We start from the raw sequence: 19,203 nt of genomic DNA on the forward strand, positions 1-19,203 counted from the left end.
CAAAGTTATCAAAATTAACACTTTCCGCCTATATTCTAACCAAGGAGCAGATAATACCTAGGCCTAAGCTGGTAGGGTTAGGATTGACAAGAGGAATATATAAAAAAAATAATACAAATCAGGGTCTTAACAATACCGTGTGTTCAAGATGTTGATAGGTAATTATTCCAGAAAGTTTTATGGTCTTCAAAGAAAGCCGCCATAATAAGGACGAGAAGTAAATTATTAGTAAATCACACAATCACAGGTATACGACACACTTCATGGAACCAAAGGTTTTTACGCCGGTGGTGACACTGACGCTGCTTCGCCAGTAAGGGTCAAATGAGTATTTATAAAACTAGTAACATTCTCAGTTAATACCCTTACAAAATCACGATGCTTTATCATTCGCGTAATAAATCAACCATTTGGACTTATCACTTCAACATGAAGCTTCTTTTATGAAAAGCATCAAGAGCAATTACATATAAGAATGTACGGTATCGTGAAACTGGTCAACCGAATCCGTTACTTGCCCTGTAGAAAAAAGCTAGTGATAATTTCGGTCAATTAATTAATATATATATATATATATATATATATATATATATATATATATATATATATATATATATATATATATATATGTGTGTGTGTGTGTGTGTGTGTGTGTGTGTGTGGTGTGTGTGTGTGTGTGTGTGTGTGTTTAAAAAATCACAGTAGATGCACGTGACTTCATAAATAAGCGAATACCACGGGAAATGACAGTCAGGAATCCAAGCGCTTTCGTCTTTATTAAGACATCGTCAAGGAGCTACTGACGATGTCAACTAAATAAAGACGAAAGCGCTTGGATTCCTGACTGTCATTTCCCGTGGTATTCGCTTATATATATATATATATATATATATATATATATATATATATATATATATATATATATATATATATATGTGTGTGTGTGTGTGTGTGTGTGTGTGTGTGGTGTGTGTGTGTGTGTAAAGCTTGAGCTGTACATTTAAAATTAATTATTTCGCCTTCCTTAACGTTAATTTAACTATATTTGCAAGTGAGTTCTTTACAAAACATCATACACAACACGTGAACACACTCAGACGGTCAGACCTTGTGGTAAGTTGTAATGGGAAAAATATTCCTTTAATTATTAGTGATTTATTTAGGAATTGATTCATCATCCTCCTCTAATATCTTTACACTGCTGTTGTAAAAGTGATTGGAACTGTAAAATGTTTTCATTTTTGTTGTGAACATAGAGTGCGTAACAGTGTAGCCAAATCCTTGTTTTGTTTTCTCTCACTCTGAGTGTGGGTGGGAACGATGCCCTGAATCTTTCGTCTGCATTTTGGTAACACTGTTACACTAGCAACACATGTAAGAATCACGAATGCTCTCGAGTGTGAGGACGTCAAACGGTTCACCCTTTCATTTTTTGGCTATTTTACCAAATTATTAATTCAAATGATTATCCATCCCTTGCCAGGTAATCTTTTAAAGTTGTAATATTACCGTTAGGGCATTATTTGGAACAGATCATTATCATGAAAGAACAGTAGCAGACGAGAATTCAAGTGCAGAGTTGCCTGCCCAGTCAAACGTGCTTAAAACACCTTAACGTGCGAAATTTTCGTTGTCGTGAAAGGTGCTTCACGTTCATTAGTTGTCATGAGATTTTGCTGTGTTAGTTTGAGTTGTAACTTAGCGTTTGATAGGGTTGTAAAACGTTAAAAAAATTGCTTTTCCTTCATAATAAGGTAAGTATCAAACGTGGAGCAGCCCTGGAATCAATTAATTTACAGTAAGGTGTACAAAAAAAATACTACCTACTACCATCGTAGGTCCTGCGTGTCGTAAAAGGGGATTAAAAGGACAGCTGCTGCCTTGCATTGTTACTTTTTAGCAAAAGCCCAGGCCCACTGCCAATAACTCTGGAAACAGCTGCCTTGCAGGTGGACTATTTAGTCAACGGCGAGGCCTATACCTAACTGTGGTTGATGTGCAGTAAGGGCATGCGGTCGTAATAAACCTTTTGCCAAATAATAAACCATGCCTGATGCATACAGTGGAGATGGCGCATTAGGCAACCGACCCCTTAATGTAGGGATAACGATAAGGAAGAAAGAAAGATAAGCAACGCATGCTCAGGAGTGGAAAGCGGCATGCAAGGCAGCACGTTCAGTTGCCCTGCCAAGTACACGGCGAAAGTTTATTTTCAATGTGTGTGTATATATATATATATATATATAGAGGAGAAGAGAGAGAAGAGAGAGAGAATAGCATTCAGGAGCTAGTCAGTCGATAAGTACTACACAAATTTCTCCGATTATTCCAGGTCTAAAAAAGTTTTTCACAATGGGAACATCTCAGCCCCATGAAAATAATTTTTTTCTTGATTATAATACCTACCAGCCATTTGCTTTGTAGTGTGTAGTACCTTGTTCGTTGTCATTTTAATGCATACTCCTGGTGTAGCTACATTTTTTCCAACTTCAGCCGAACAGATTTGTTTAGTGGATGGCACCAGTGTTAGTGTCTAGCTGAACCTAAGGTGATAATCATTGTTGCTGCCGTGATAGACAAGCCAAAATCCAAAAAGTTTTGGTAAACGTTGTTTCTAAGCAGAATGGTCATGAGGTAGGTTCATGAATTTCAAGACTTGGGTTTTTCCTTTAATATCATAATCTTCGATATATGGCACAGACCTACCTTTCTGCAGACAGAACAGGTAATTACACCTGATTCCACCTGCAGGCACGTACCCAGTTTTTTTTTTTTTTTTTTGTTTTTTTTTTTTTTTTTTTTTTTTTTTATTGGGGGTGGGGGTGGCGTCGTTTTCCCAAAAATGGACTTTATCTTCTATCAACGTCATTGCATATACAAGATGAAATACTTGATAATGTTTAGTTGTATTGAAAAGAAAAATTGGGTGTGTGGTCTATGGACTTCTATCCAATTAAATGTAATTCAGAGTATAGTGACTTTATGATAACAGAAAATATGGACTTCCAGATTTTTTTTGGGGGGGGTTGGGGTGGGGGAGGTCGATAGACACCCCACCCTCGGTAGAGGACTGACGTACATGTTCTATAGGCCAGTACACGTAAGGAATTGTGCATATCTATTTGTATTCTTTTCAATTCTTGTAAGGCAGTTTTGACTACACATCCTTGTATAGGACATACTCAATTTTGCATAGTCATAAGGTTGTGGTCTCGTTAAGGATGCTTGATCTGCTCTCTGTGCTTCAACATGTGAAATTTTGTATAACCAGTTTTTTTCCTTTTTCTTTAAATCTCTAGCTGAAATTCGCTATGGAAGGATTCAACTGACAGTAAAATCAAGAGTTCCAAAGGGAAATTAGCCTGAGACACACCAGTTATAGAATATGGTGAAGAAAAAAAAAACGGACTTTGGATTCAGATTTCAGCAGCGGAAATTAATGAATAATTTAATGCTCTCTTAAACATTATTACCAGAATAGTATTCCACAACAGCACTAGGCAAAATATTCCAGTTTAGTTGCTGCAGCAGCTTGCTTATGTTTCAAGCAAAAACTGCTAGGTCAAGTAGAGTGCATAGGTTGTTAGTTTTTCGTTTGTAAGGTGTTTTTACGTTGCATGGAACATCATATTCAATAAACAATGAACTCGATATCTATTCTACAAATCAAAGTGATCAACATAAAGGCAAAATGAAACTGACTGATGCATTAACTTTATCCATGAGTCGGAGATGTAAGTCAGCAGCTGATATAAATTCATGAATATTTGCCATCAGATGACACATGAACATTATGCCTCATCTTATGGAAGGCAGCTTTTAAAAATAAGAGTTGGCTTTTCTTCTAGAAAAGTTCTGTTCGAAGTACCTTTTTTTCCATTTTTAAAGAATGCAGTTTTTAAAAAGAGTTGGCTTTTCTTCTAGAAAAGTTCTGTTCGAAGTACCTTTTTTTTCCATTTTTATAGAATGCAAGTCCACACACATACTGAGAAATATGTTGGTTCGAGAATTGCACACTGATCAAACTACACGTGTAAAATTATGTAAAACCGATTCTATTAACACGTTTCCTAATATTTTCAAACATAGTATTAGTATTCCATACATAAACTTTTCACTAATTACAGCAAGCTACAATTCGAAAAAAACCAAATTTTTCCACAACTTATCATTACTAAGCTATTAATAACAATGAAACAATTTTCAGGACATGTTCAAAGTTAATTTTGTGACAGTTAATAGTCTTTTAGTTCCAGAATGGAGCAGATTTTCATCAAAATTTTAATTTGGCACAATAAATCAGATGTTTTATTTTCCAAAAAAACTTACTCTCGTAGAACAGTAGCTTGCAGTATATATCAGGACAGGACATATTTGGTACAAGAATACAAACTTTAATTTGCCTCCGATTCTTCATGTATGCCTTGGAGTAATTGTCACACTGGTCTATGTATATACTGCATTGTTATTATACTTCACTCCAACTTAGAAATTCTAACATAATTGCATTAACTGACAATTGCTGTTTCTGAACTTCTAGCCTTATAAGGGTAATATCTTAAATCCTTCCTCACCTCGGGATTCAGCAGTGGATAACTATTGCACTTCAACATTCGTAATCCAAGATTGTTGAAACTAACAACCTAGTAAAAACAAGACAACAATAGGAAAAGAAAACTATGTTTAAAAATCTTAGCTTAAGATTGTTGAAACTAACAACCTAGTAAAAACAAGACAACAATAGGAAAAGAAAACTATGTTTAAAAATCTTAGCTTTTAATTAAGGGATAGATATGCTCATTTCCCATATAACAAAATTAACTATATGTACCATGTATCTACACTTTGTACAAACATACAACATACTTCACTGTCAAAAATTAATCACTCGGGCCACTTATTCACATAAAAGTTATGAGATGAATATGATGATGATGAGAAAGTGAATCGTTTTGTCAGTTTACAAGAGCACATCAATGTACATCTTGGAATGATTTGTTTTCATGCATATTGTGCCTACAAACTTGGGCATGTATTTACTTTTGGAACAATTAAATTTACTCCTATATCCCCATGACTACAATCAGAAAGCAGTAACTGCAGTTACCAGCATGAAAAGCTGCCCCTAACAACTGCAATATTCTCATTATTTCAATTACACAAACTTTCTTTAGCCTTTGAGACCTGAGGAAAAGAGCAATTTTACTTATAATGCCCAATTAACACAAGATTTCTGTAACAATGTAAGTATTGGCTCCTTTACATCATTCCCCCCATGCCACCCATTCCTCCCATGCCACCCATTCCTCCCATGCCACCCATACCACCAGCAGGTTCTTCCTTAGGGATTTCTGTAATAACGGCTTCTGCAGTAGTCAACAATGAGGCAACACCTGCTGCATCTGTAAGGGCTGTCCTTACAACCTGTAAATTAAAGAGATTCTAAACATCATACTAAAATCAACATGTCACGAATAGCCTAGTGGATTAAATTATCCATGAAGATGACAGTCACTGTTGCTTACAATTACAAATATTCATATTGTGACTGACTATATTAAACATTTTGCAGGTTTATTAATACTGTATTTATTACCAAACTTACCTTTGTTGGATCAATGATGCCATTTTCAACAAGGTTCACAAATGTTCCAGTTGCAGCATCATAACCCACGTCACCAGAAGCTTCCATGACCTTGTTCACTATAACGGATGCATTCACACCTGCATTGGTAGCAATGGTGTAACACGGCGTTTGAACAGCTTTACGGACAATCTCAATACCCATCTTTTGGTCATCATTAGCTGGAGTTAGCGCGTCTAATGCTGGCATACAACGAAGCAAGGCAACACCACCCCCAGGTACAATACCTTCTTCAACGGCAGCCTTTGTGGCATTGAGAGCATCATTTACACGGTCCTTTTTCTCATTCACCTCTACTTCTGAAGAACCTCCAATTTTCAAAACTGCTACACCAGATGAGAGCCTGGCCATCCGTTCAGACATCTTCTCCTTTTCATATTCTGAACTACTTTCTTCTATCTGTTCCTTAATCTGGCCCACACGACGTTTAATATCTGATGGATTACCTCTTCCCTTCAAAAGGAGGGTATCATCTTTGGTGATCTGAACCTCCCCAACTTGACCAAGATCATGTGCCTGAAATAAATTGCAATAACACATGAGATCATGCTCCTTTTTGGAATCAAACTTTTTTACAAGAGGACAGTACCCGCATCCTTCAAAACCTACAAATGTCACAAAACCATGGTACACATTAAAATAAGGCATCATATATGCTTAAAGGTTCATTCTAAACATATTAACCATGGTATTTGACAAATAACCCTACCTGAACATCTTCAATCTTGATCATACTGGCTTCATCATTAAAAACTATGGCACCTGTGGCTATAGCAATATCATGAAGGGTATTTTTTCGGTTGTCTCCAAAGCCAGGGGCTTTTACAGCTGCTACCTGGAGACCAATCTTTAAACGATTAACCACCAGAGTGCTGAGTGCCTCACCATCGATGTCTTCAGCAATGATAAGAAGTGGTTTCCTGGAAAAAAATAATCTAATCAAATCTTTGTAAATGCATTATGTTATATATAAAAAGAAATTAAATTCTTATTACTTCTTCAGCTCGTAAAACAGCTCCTACTAGAAGGTTAAAACCCAGACAATTTGTTACATCAAACTGCAAAACACTTAGCAAGCCATTTACAACTACTTAGGTGAATAAAGCACATTAATCTAAATCTGAACTTCCTTGACTGAAAACATTACTTGTATTTAAACAGACAGAATTGGATCAGAAAGTACCAGATAACCATGGAAAGGGACATTAAAAAAAGGGGCGGGAAGATAAGAGTAACTTTTCACTCTAAGTAGAGACCCGATTCACTTCATGGATGCCACACATTGCCTACATCTTATGAATAAATGGAAACTATGGCCTGTTGCAACCTACCAAAGTTATGTAGTGAAATTTTAAATCTGGCATCTTGGCATCATCAATTACATGCTCAATTTGTGACCATAAATTAGCACTGATATCAAAGATTTTTTGAAGACAAAAGATCAATATCATTCTACCAATGACTGTGCAAGCTATCATATTACAAATTGTATAATATCAATACAAAAGCTATTGCATAATCCTTCTGATGATACTGTATAACATAAAACCCTTCTACATTGGTGTGATGTTCATCTCCATGAAGGCTACCCCTTCCCTTCATCTACTCCATCCCTGCATGTATCAGGTTAGATTATACTATACTTTGCAGCATCCCTCAGGCACCAGCTGCATTGCTTCCTATCTTCTCCTTTTCAGGCATTCCTTAAGATCTCACCGTATCTATAGTCTGTCCAGAATGTCATGAAACATAGTAGGTTTCCGACGTTGCCGCTTTGCGCCAATTTCATTCATTAAATCTCACTTAAGGCGAAAAACAGTGTAGATTTGGCATACACTTTGCCACATCTCTCTCTGTCTCAGGTCAGGAAGGCTAAGTAGCTTATCACTTTGGTTCTGATACCCAAGCGTGACGGTTTAGGATGGAAGGCTCCCCACAGCAGCAATTAAGTGCTCAGGCACGAGAAGTCATATTCAATGTCCACGAGTACTTCAAAAGGGAGAAAGACTTTTTTTTTTTTTTTTTTTCTTTTACTAAAACAGTGCCTTATTTTAAAGAAAATGTCTATTAATTTTATTGTTTCATTATCCTAACATCCAAGAAATTGTTTTAATGGGGAAAAAATATTATTTTATGAAATATTTTGATGTTTGGCACAATTCATCAATTCTACAACAAATATGGTAATTAAAGCAGAGAGAGAGAGAGGAAGAGAACGAGAGAATGGATGCGATGCCAGGCTACAGATATCTTCAAGAACCTGACAACACATTTGATAATGTTCAAATATAAACTGATTCAATCGAATTTTGCATAATTATATAATATATGAGTACGTAATAAAGCTCGGAAACATTTAGTACATTAAGATTCCAGTATTGTACTGAACTAGATTGATCGTAGGGTACAGAACGTTAAATTTTTATTTTCATCTGAGATGGATCTCTTAAAAGTTGTAGAAAAAAACGACTTGATGAATTGTTATTAAATTGACTCGAACTTTCGCCTAAAAAAAAAAAATTTGTTTTTTTTACGTGAAATGTTTTTAAAATAAACAGAGTAATCAACTTTATGAGCTGTTTTCGAAACACAAGGTCAACTTAATCCACAACAACCATTCAGCTTTTGTGTGACTGGAAAGATTCAGATTACGGGATTAAAAAGGAAATTTTACGACCGAATTAAAGGACCTGGAATGGAAGGATGCTGGGAGTAGCTTGAGTCAGATTAAAAGTCTTGAGGAAGTTTGGCATCGTCGCAAACCTACTCGATGTTTCATGACATTCTAGACAGACTATAGTAGTTACACTTACTTACCTTATACCAATTATCACCACTCACTGACCACAAAAGCCTTCATGTGAGCCCAAATTAATCCAGAAATGTGTCCTATTGCTCTCATTACTCTAATAAATATAAATTCAACAGTTGCAAGATCTGCCACAATCAACTGACCAACAGGCATAAATTTAAATGACTTTGGCAAATGTCGTGTTCTGAAATGAACAATGTCCAAATCACTACTCTGTTGCTAGGGTTCAAACCACCGGTCTCTTTATAATGTGGCCAGGTCATTACTACGTAAAAAAAACGAGGAGAATAAGAGAAAAATGTTAACTATCAAAACCTCCTACAAAAAAATTGCCAAAAATTCCATAACTACCTACCTCTGGGCATTTGCAAGTTCCAAAGCAGGAATAATGGACTGGATGGAGGAAATCTTCTTTTCAGATAACAAAAGTAGGGCATCTTGGAATTCAACTTTGGCACCTTTACTAGAGTTAATGAAGTAAGGAGAGATGTAGCCACGATCAAACTTCATTCCTTCAATGACCTGTCAATTAAATACAGACATTAATTCTATACAGAATAGGTTTTTCATGACTTGACAGATTACAGCAGCCAATATGCAGTACTGCCACATTACATAACAACCTTAGCAACCAAAGGGACAATATGCAATACTACTGCAATATTACATAGCAACCTTAGCAACCAAAGTCCTAACTACAATTCTGTAGCTTGGCATGAGATTATTAGTTATTTTAAACACTTGAAATAAACACCTGCAAAGACTAATTGCAGGAATTTTTATATATATACATAATGTCTGACAATATAACATACCTCCAACTCATCTTTCATTGTCTTGCCATCCTTCACTGTTATAACTCCATCACGACCAACCTACAATGATATAAGTTACGTTCAATAAATTAATGTATATATTCTCAGTCTTTCGTTATTATCGATATACATTTAACAACAAACAAAAACATATTGAACAATCATCATAAATACCTTCAAGATTTGCCACTTTAAAAACTTTATATAAATCAATCACCATAAATACCTTCGAGATTTGCCAATTTAAAAACTTTATATAAATCAGGCCCAAGAAATAGGATATTTTGACAAGATAGAAAACTAACCAATACCTACTTTCTCCATGGCCGATGAAATAAGCTGACCCACTTCATTATCACCATTGGCTGAAATAGTAGCTACTTGGGCAATTTCTTCGGGAGTGGTTACTTGCCGAGATAGTGTTTTAAGATTTTCAACAATAGCGTCAACAGCTAGCATCACACCACGTCTGCATAATAAAACACCTGGTTTTATATCTACACCAATGTAATAATTTTCAAAACATTTTATGGAAACCCCCTTTGAAAATTTAGGTGTAACTGCTTTTAAAAATGTTTTGCGTTCTCTAGTAATACTGATTCTGGAGTATTCTTTGTTACAAACCACAATAAGGTGATACCATGATATTCCAGTCTAAAAGTTTGAGTCCTTGCTTGTTTTCAACTCTCCCATCAGTCAGTCAAATTTCACTTTCAAAATATGTACAACTTCATTACATAATGCAAAATGAACATCCAGGATTGTGCAAACTACAAAGGAATAAAGTTCCTGTCTCACACCATGAAAACCTGGGAAAGAAATGGATCAAAGAATTAGGGAGGAAACATCTACGGGTGAAGAACAGTTTGGTTTTGTGCCAGGAAGATGAACGACATAAGCAGTGTTTACCCTCCAACCCCCAATGGAAAAAAAACTGGGATAAACAGAAAGGACTGCAATGGCGTTCATAGATCTGGAAAAGGAATATAAGAGACCCACACCAAAAGGTTTGGAGGTGTATGCGAGTGAAGGGAACACAGGAGAAGTATGTGCAGTCGGTCCAAGATATGTATGGAGGATCAAAAACGCTGGTTAGAATCAGCGTTGGGTTAACTGCATGGATACCAGTAAGAGTTGGTTTACATCAGCGATCTGCTTCAAGTCCATACCTAGAAATAAAAGATCAATCCCCCGGGTGCATGTTGTTTGCTGATGACATCGTATCAAGCGGCACCAACAAGAGGTAGTGGAGTCAAAAATAGAGCAATGGAGGAAAGTACGTTAAGACAGAGGATTAAAGATCAGTAGAAAGAAAGAATACCTAAGTTTTCATGAAGATCAAGACTCCATGATTAGTATAGCCAAGTTTTAACGAAGATTAAGAATCTGAGATTAGAATGGAAGGGAAAAGGTTGAATGGAGTAGAAAAATATAACTATCATGGTTCTGTACAACTAACACACAGAGAGCAAGCTGGATGGAAAAATTGGAGACAGAGTCAGGTATCTTGTGTGACTGCAGAATCAACATGAAGGTTGAAGAAAGCGTATAAGACCAGCTCTGATGTAAGGAGCAGAAACATGGCTGGTAAAAAGAGTAAAAGAGAAGAAATTGAATGCAGTTGAGCTGAAGCAGCTCAGGAGGAGGAGGAGGAGAATAAGAGAAACTACTAAAATTGTAGAGCTATCAAAGAAGGCCCAGGAATGAAGAATGCAGTCGTATGTAAGAACGAGAACGATGCACATGGAGGTCCCCGGTGGGAGAGCGAGAGGAAGACCGAAGCGAAGGTGGATGGATGTAATTAATGAAGATCTATCATGCAAAGAATTGTCAGAGGACGATGTGTTGGACAGTGAGGTGGAGGAAAGCTGTCAGAAACATCAATCTCACATAGAAGTGAAAAAAGATGCAGAGAAAGAAGAAATGTATATTGTACTAACCTAACTTCAACCGGATTTGCTCCTTTACTAATTCTCTCAAATCCTTCTTTGGCAATTGTACGTGCTAAAACTGTTGCAGTTGTTGTGCCATCTCCAGCCTCTTCATTGGTGTTATTTGCAACGTCTTGCACAAGTTTTGCACCAATATTCTGGAATTTGTCCTTAAGTTCCACAGCTTTTGCCACTGTTACACCATCTTTGGTGATCTTAGGGCTTCCCCAACTCTGTTCAATGATGACATTGCGGCCCTGAAGTATGAAGAAAACAAGTTAGTACAACCAATACGTACTACCCTTAATATTAAACAATGTCATAATCTCATTCTGATGAGGTGGCATGTCACCCTAATAAATATGAGACCCTTCATTAATTTTGGAAGTGTCAAACCATAATCCTGCCTGTATCATGGAAGAAAAATCTCAGGTAATGCTTGAGGCTCACTACTTCAATGTTTGACTCTTTTGCCCTGATTTTCTATAACTTATATTTTTCCACTGCTGACAAAGTGGACAATCCTGGTTTTCCATAACTATATTTTTCCACTACTGGCAAAGTGAACAATCCTGATTTAGCCATACCCTACAATTTCCCCTACTGACAAAATGGACAATTCTGGTTTTCCATTCCTATATTTTTCCACTGGTGAAAAAGTGAACAATCCTAAGCTAAACAAAGTATGTACTAGTAAATTGAGTGAGGGTCATGATGCTGTGTATATCCATGAATATGAATACATAACAGGTCAAAATAATTTCTGATATGTACAATATAGTCAGTTGGGGGAAAAAAAAACAGGGGGGTTTTTGGGGTAAGAAAAAACATGGCCCTCCCCCCCTCTTCAGAAAAAAAAATTATCATTCAATGCTATAAACATGAAGATAAACTCATTAACTATGTGTCCATGTTACAGATTTCTTTAATTGTTATATTTATGAATATGCAACGCCATCAGTGTAAAGTTATTGAAAAATGGGTCTCTAAAACTTATTATTGACTTTCACAAACTTCTGTTTTTTCTTACCCCAGATGGGTTTTGGAGATTTGTGAAACATGGGTTGTAGTCCCCATAGAGTTGTAGTGGCGGTCAAATGGTCCCAGATCACTAGCCTCTATTGCTTATTGTCATAAAGGCTGTTTTTTTTTACCCCACTAACAGATCATGATGTTTTTTGTTACCCCATGTGGTGTTTTTTGTTACCCCATGTGTGTTTTTTTGTTACCCCATGTGTGGTGTTACCCCTGGGGTTCTCACCCCATGTTCTTCTTATTACAACCAAACAAGTACTAGTAGTTTAGCTTGTTTCCTCTGAAGTGTTGCCTGTGTGCGCAAGCTACCACTGCTTGAACAAGTTTGAATTTGTCTTAATAGGTTGCTATTTTGTAAGGTCTAATGGTAAGGAAACTCCCAAGTGTGAGGTTCAGTATTAAGGTAACTGCCACAGAGTTAGCTGGTGCAGCCTGAGCTCTTGAAAAATGCCTCGTGACTTCAAAAAGAAAGTCAAACCCTGGAATGAAGAAACCGTGAGGAGAGCATTAGAAGAAATACAGCATGGAGCTTCAGTGCGCTCAACTGCTTTGAAGTTCTGTATGTCAATTTCTATGCTCCGAAACAGAGCATTAACTATAGGAGAAGAACACACTGATAAAAGGGTAAGCAACTGTTCAGCTTGTATCATCCCCAACTAAATGATGTGCTTCTCTACTTTTTTGGCTGGAGCAAATCAAAGAATACATAGAATAAATTGTATGATCAAGGACTCTCCCCACAGAATGTAAAGAAAGGATTCGAGAGTACAGGGATTTATCCCTGCAACAGGGATAAATATAAAAAAAATAGGCCGAATCCCCTAAAACTTAAAACTTATGAAAAAAGGCTAACAATGGGATCACCAAAGGATGGCAATGGAGAACCACTTTGGACTCCTTGCATGAGGATACAGCAGAGCAAACAGCAAAAAACCCATTAGACCCCTTGCATGAGGATCGCTCAGAGCAAAATGAAAACCAGTCACTGCCACTTTCAACTTCTGTTTCTAGAGATTTTACAGAATCCTTAGACACACTCATACCTGCTCCAGTTTGTCCGTCAACTCCCCACACCACAAGACCAACTACTCCTGCTACAAGAGCTTCAACACCTCAGTCAGAAGCATCAACATCAAACATTAGTACAATTTATAAGAATGATTCCATTCCTTTCGAAATACTCGGACTCTGAGCTGAAACAGAATTCTGCATTCTTTACCATTTGATGTTCTTTATAAGGAAATTCAACGAAGAGCCCCTCCTAATATGCGCTACAGTGTGATTCTACAAGAATCCAATGAGGAAAAAACATTAGGGACTGTTATGCAGGCAAGATGGAAGACACCAAATACATCCAAGCTCACTGTCGTCACATAAATATGAAGCCCAAATCATAACAGGAGAAGAAATCACCAAACAGTTAGAAAAAAAAGCAAATCCAAGTCTAAGAGAAATGCAAAATCTCCTCAGACAGTGACTCAGAAGAGGATGACGACCAACAACCAGTGATGGAACTAGAGGACACAGATGATACAGATGCTATGGGCGACGAATCTTCAGTTGAAGAGCACATCCCTTCAGATGAAAATGTTCCTGAAGAAGAATTATTCCAAATGCCAGTGTTAGATGACAGTGCTGTAGGAAAATTTTATGGCAGTTTTTTTATTCTACTCCTACAAAATCTTACTACTGGGGTAAGATTACAAAAGACTTTTGAATATGATGAAAATAAAGTGTTTCATCTGTAGAAAGTGGACTTTTTTAAGAAGAAAAAGCATTTGGCATCTGACCCGAAAAACTCACATGGATGCAACCAGTATCTAAGATATTCAGATTGTTTCTTCTGAATTTGTATTTTTTGGTCCTGCAAATGCAGACATAATTAAAGGGGGTTACTTCAAATTTCCCGATAAGCTAGCATTGAGTGCTTTTAGGAAATATTCTTTAAGCTTTAATAGTGAATAATGAGATTGGTGTAAAAACATCAAAATGAAATACCATACATTTCTCATAATGAATTAATGAACTATATGTTAAGTTATATGAAATAGAAGACATTTTTATTTTATTTACCTTCAGCCACAAGAGGACCTCTAAATTTGTCTTAAATACCGGAAATGAAGGTAGTTTTTTTTTTGCCCAACTATGTGTTCTTCCCCCTTTTTTCGGGTAAGAAAAAATACCCTTAAAAAATAAAAAAAATCACAAAAAAATCTATTTTTACAGGAATTAATGTAACTGTATGGTAATGTTTCCACCATGCTCATCACAAGATTTCCACATTTATTTTTTCTAATCATAAACATGCAAGCGAGTAACTCATTTTTTTTGCAATTTTGTTTTTTTTTTCCCCAACTGACTATATACTAAAGGAAATCACAATCCCTTGTGAGTGGCAACTTCTAATTATTACTTGAAAATGGATAATGCATGTTCTCAAATACATACTTAAAATAATGAAGGCAAAATGGACCGATTTTATGACTTGTTTTCCATTTATTTGTTTTCTCACTAAATATAATTTACCTCTGTTTAGCCCAATAATGGATTATAGAATGATATCAATAAGAACATCACATAATACTGTCTCATTGTAAAGTTGCACAGTCTTTTCTGACCCATGGATATTTGATGAATAGCCCAGATGGTTCAATTCCTAATTATACAGAATGTAAAGTAACACTAACAGAGAGAGAGAGAGAGATATCTGTTATGATAGCTTTTATCTCCTTGTTGATAAGTGACCTGGCAGTCAAACAAAAGAAAAGATCAAATGGCTGGCCCAATGACTGTCTATTACACCTGTTCTCTAACGGATGTGTTTTGAATGTTTTAGCTCTTGTCAGATTTCTCCTTGACAGCCCACAACTAAGTAGTGGGAGAGGTTGAGCAGCGTCTAACTTAACAATAGACAAGTATTAAAGTAAATAATTTTATCATATATAACTATGATATTGTTATTGTACAATAAAGTTTCATACATACTTACCTGGCAGATATATACTTAGCTATAGACTCCGTCGTCCCCGACAGAAATTCAAATTTCGCGGCACACACTACAGGTAGGTCAGGTGATCCCGCCGCCTGCCGCTGGGTGGCAGGAATAGGAACTATTACCGTTTTAAGCCAGATTTTTCTCTTCCACCTGTCTCCTGAGGGGAGGTTGGGTGGGCCATACGATCGTATACGTATATCTGCCAGGTAAGTATGTATGAAACTTTATTGTACAATAACAATATCATTTTCATACATTCAACTTCCCTGTCAGATATATACTTAGCTGATTGGCACCTTTGGCGGAGGGCAAGAGACAGCTAATTACTGACCTAATAGGTAAACAACATATGTTGTAGGTAATACACAAGTTAATTAATAATACCCTAGTTCCTACCTGTTTAGGCGGAAGATTTCTTAGCTTGTGCTGAGAAGTCTGCTTCGCCTCAAAAGCTTCAGCGAGGGTGTGCCCTATGGCTGAGAACTCTTGAAAAGGACTGTCAATGGGGTCTTATCCACTTACTCAACAGAACCTAATGGCAATTGTCACTGGAGTCTTATTCACTTACATGACAATATACCTATGCCTCCTGGCATATAAAGGAGTAAAATACTGATCCCGATCACCCGATCCTAACCGTGGATTAGTAAATATGATTGAAAGGCGTTATCCCCAAACACCTTTCAAACAACCTAAAAACTCAACACCAATAATTTTAAAATCACAATATATAAAATATAAGGACAAAAATTAAATTTAAGGATCAGTCTTCTCTCCTTTCCCCAGCACTGTATCCGCTGATACATAAGGTCCTAGAGAGAAGCATTTCTCATATGTCACTCTCACATCTTTCAAGTAATGTGAGGCGAACACTGAGTTACATCTCCAATACGTGGCCGCTAAGATGTTCTTCATTGACATGTTCTTGTTGACGACAATGATGTAGCGACTGCACGTACTTCGTGTGCTTTTACCTTAAGGTCTTATATGCCTCACTATCACAGCTCATGTGGGCTTCCGTTATGATGTTCCTAACAAAAAATGCTAAGGCATTCTTTGACATAGCTCTTCTAGGGTCTTCAACTGCACACCATAAACTCTGATTGCAACCCTGCAATTGCTTCTTCTTCTGCAGGTAAAATTTCAAAGTTCTCACAGGACATAAAGTTCTTTCCATTTCATTCCCAACTAATTGAGAAAGGCCTTTTACTTCAAAAAGTCCTAGGCCAAGGTCTCGAGGGGTTTTTCATTTTTGCTATAAATAAAGAAAGGTTTAAAGGACAATACAGCCGAATCCTTCTTAAAACCCACTCTAGAGTCAAGCGCTTGCAGCTCACTCACTCTTTTCGCAGTGGGCGAAGAGCTATTAAGAAAATTGCATTTTCTAGTCAAGTCCCGGAAAGTAGCTTATCGGGAGGTTCAAATCTCTCCGACATAAGGTATTTGAGAACCACATCCAGATTCCAACTAGGGGCGAGAGAAGTTCTTAATTTTTTAGTTTCAAATGATCTAATCAAATCATGCAGATCTTTGTTATTCTCTATGTTCAGGCCCCTATTCCTGAACACAGCTGATAACATGCTCTTATAACCTTTAATTGGTTGACACTGCCAGATGAGATTCTTCTCGTAAAAACAAAAGAAAATCACCAATTTCGGTCACAGAGGGTATAGGAGGGACAAGCTTCTTCGCCTTACACCATCTACGGAAAACTTCCCACTTCGATTGGTATATCCGCATGGTTGAGGACCTTCTTGCTCAAGCAATTGCTTTTGCCGCTTCGCAGAAAAGCCTCTCACTCTGACCAATCTTTCGATAGTCGAAAGGCAGTCAGAGCGAGAGTGTGGATATTTTTGTGATACCTCTCGAAGTGGGGTTGTCTGAGCAGATCTGTCCTTTCGGGAAGAGATCTGGGGAAGTCCACTATCCATTCCTGTACCTCTGTGAACCATTCTCTTGCAGGCCAATAAGGAGCGATCAATGTCATCCTCATTCCCTCCGAGGACACAAACTTTCTCATTACTTCCCCCAGCATCTTGAATGGGGGAAACACATACTCGTCTATGCCCTCCCAGTCAGAGCGAGAGCGTGGATATTTTTGTGATACCTCTCGAAGTGGGGTTGTCTGAGCAGATCTGTCCTTTCGGGAAGAGATCTGGGGAAGTCCACTATCCATTCCTGTACCTCTGTGAACCATTCTCTTGCAGGCCAATAAGGAGCGATCAATGTCATCCTCATTCCCTCCGAGGACACAAACTTTCTCATTACTTCCCCCAGCATCTTGAATGGGGGAAACACATACTCGTCTATGCCCTCCCAATCCATGAGCATGGCATCTATGGATAGGGCTCTGGGATCGTCCCCCAGCGAGCAAAAGTTCTCCATCCTCCTGGATAGGAATGTTGCAAACAGGTCCACTTGCGGCTTCCCCCAAAGAGACCATAGTTGCTGGCAGACTTGTGAATGAAGGGTCCACTCTGTTGGAAAGACCTGGTTTTTCCTGCTCAGTCTGTCTGCTCTTATATTCTTCCCTCCTTGACGAACCTCGTCAGGAGTCGAATCCCTCTTTCTTCTGTCCATATCAACAGATCCATTGCTAGTTGGTAAAGGGAGAAAGAGTGTGTCCCCCCTTGTTTTCTTATATAAGCCAGAGCCGTGGGTTGTCCGAGTTGACTTGGACCACCACGCCTCTGACTTCGTTCTCGAAAAACTGCAAGTGCTAAGTGCACTGCTAAGAGTTCCTTTGCATTTATGTGCCAGGCCTTCTGTTCTTCTGTCCAACTGCCTGACACTTCCTTCGTCCTAGTGTTCTCCCCACCCCGTGCCCGAAGCGTCTGAGAATACACTAGGTGAGGGTTCTGAAGGGCCAAGGACACTCCTTCGTTCTTCTCAGTGGTCCTAACCACCATCGTAAGTGGTTTTTGATACTCTCTCCTATAAGGAAAGGTATCCAAAAAGATCTCCTTTTCTTCTGTTCCAACTCCTTCTTAGATGGAACTGCAAGGGTCTCAAATTCAGTCTCCCTAGAGAGATGAACTGCTCCAGCGAGGAAAGAGTGCCCAGAAGACTGAGCCATTCCCTCACTGAGCTTCGTTCTTTCTCTACGAAGACCGAGATTTTCTCCAACCCTTTCGAGATTCTTTTCCTGGGATGGATACAGCTCGAAAACCCCGAGAATCCATCCGAATCCCCAGATAGACGATAGTCTGACTGGGGATTGTGTGAGACTTCTCGAGGTTTACGAGCAATCCGAGAGATCTGGTCAATTGAAGAGCTATCTCCAAGTCCTCCAAGCACTTTTGTCTTGTCTGCGCTCTTATAAGCCAATCGTCTAGGTAAAGAGATATCCTCACCCCCTTCAGATGTAGCCATCTTGCTACGTTTTCTCATCAACGCTGTAAAACACCTGAGGAGCCGTCGAGAGGCCGAACACAAAGCTCTGAACTGATAAATCCTTCCCTGCACCATGAATCGAAGATATTTCTTCGACGAATGATGCAGGGGGACGTGAAAGTATGCATCTTGCAGGTCGAGGGAGACCATCCAATCTCCTGGACGGAGAGCAGAGAGAACCAAGTTGGATGTCTCCATGGAGAACTTTGTCTTCTCCAGAAGCGATTCAATGCACTCACGTCCAGGACAGGCCTCCACCCCCCGAGGCTTTCGGCACCAAAAATAGGCGATTGTAAAAACCTCGGGAGTGCGGATCATGTACTACCTCGATGGCCTCCTTCTCCAACATTTGCTGCACCAGTCCAAGAAGGATCTCTCTCTTTACAGGGTCTTTGTATCTCGCTGACAGCTCCCTCGGAGTCGTCGTCATGGAGGTCTGTTCTTGAAGGGATGAGGTATCCTTTCCTCAGCACTTGCAGGGACCAAGAATCTGCTTTCATTGAAGCTCATGCTTCCGAGAATCCAGAAGTCTGGCCCCTACTGGTGATTGGAGGACTGGAATCTCAATTTGCGTTCTT

At 38.2% G+C, this 19,203-nt stretch overlaps 1 protein-coding gene across 1 annotated transcript; it reads right to left on the reverse strand.

The window, feature by feature from the left end:
- Positions 1-4,759: 4,759 nt before the first annotated feature.
- On the reverse strand, positions 4,760-11,459 carry LOC135224445 (heat shock protein 60A-like; the record flags this gene model as incomplete). Its single annotated transcript, XM_064263439.1, is given in 7 exon segments — positions 4,760-5,424; positions 5,606-6,160; positions 6,354-6,564; positions 8,812-8,978; positions 9,272-9,331; positions 9,587-9,740; positions 11,212-11,459. Coding segments are annotated over 7 exon segments (1,560 nt in total), but the record flags the coding sequence as incomplete, so codon positions are not given.
- Between the last annotated feature and the right edge of the window lie 7,744 nt (positions 11,460-19,203).

The sequence above is a fragment of the Macrobrachium nipponense genome, chromosome 20 (genome assembly GCF_015104395.2).
Source record: "Macrobrachium nipponense isolate FS-2020 chromosome 20, ASM1510439v2, whole genome shotgun sequence".
Lineage (NCBI taxonomy): Eukaryota > Metazoa > Arthropoda > Malacostraca > Decapoda > Palaemonidae > Macrobrachium > Macrobrachium nipponense.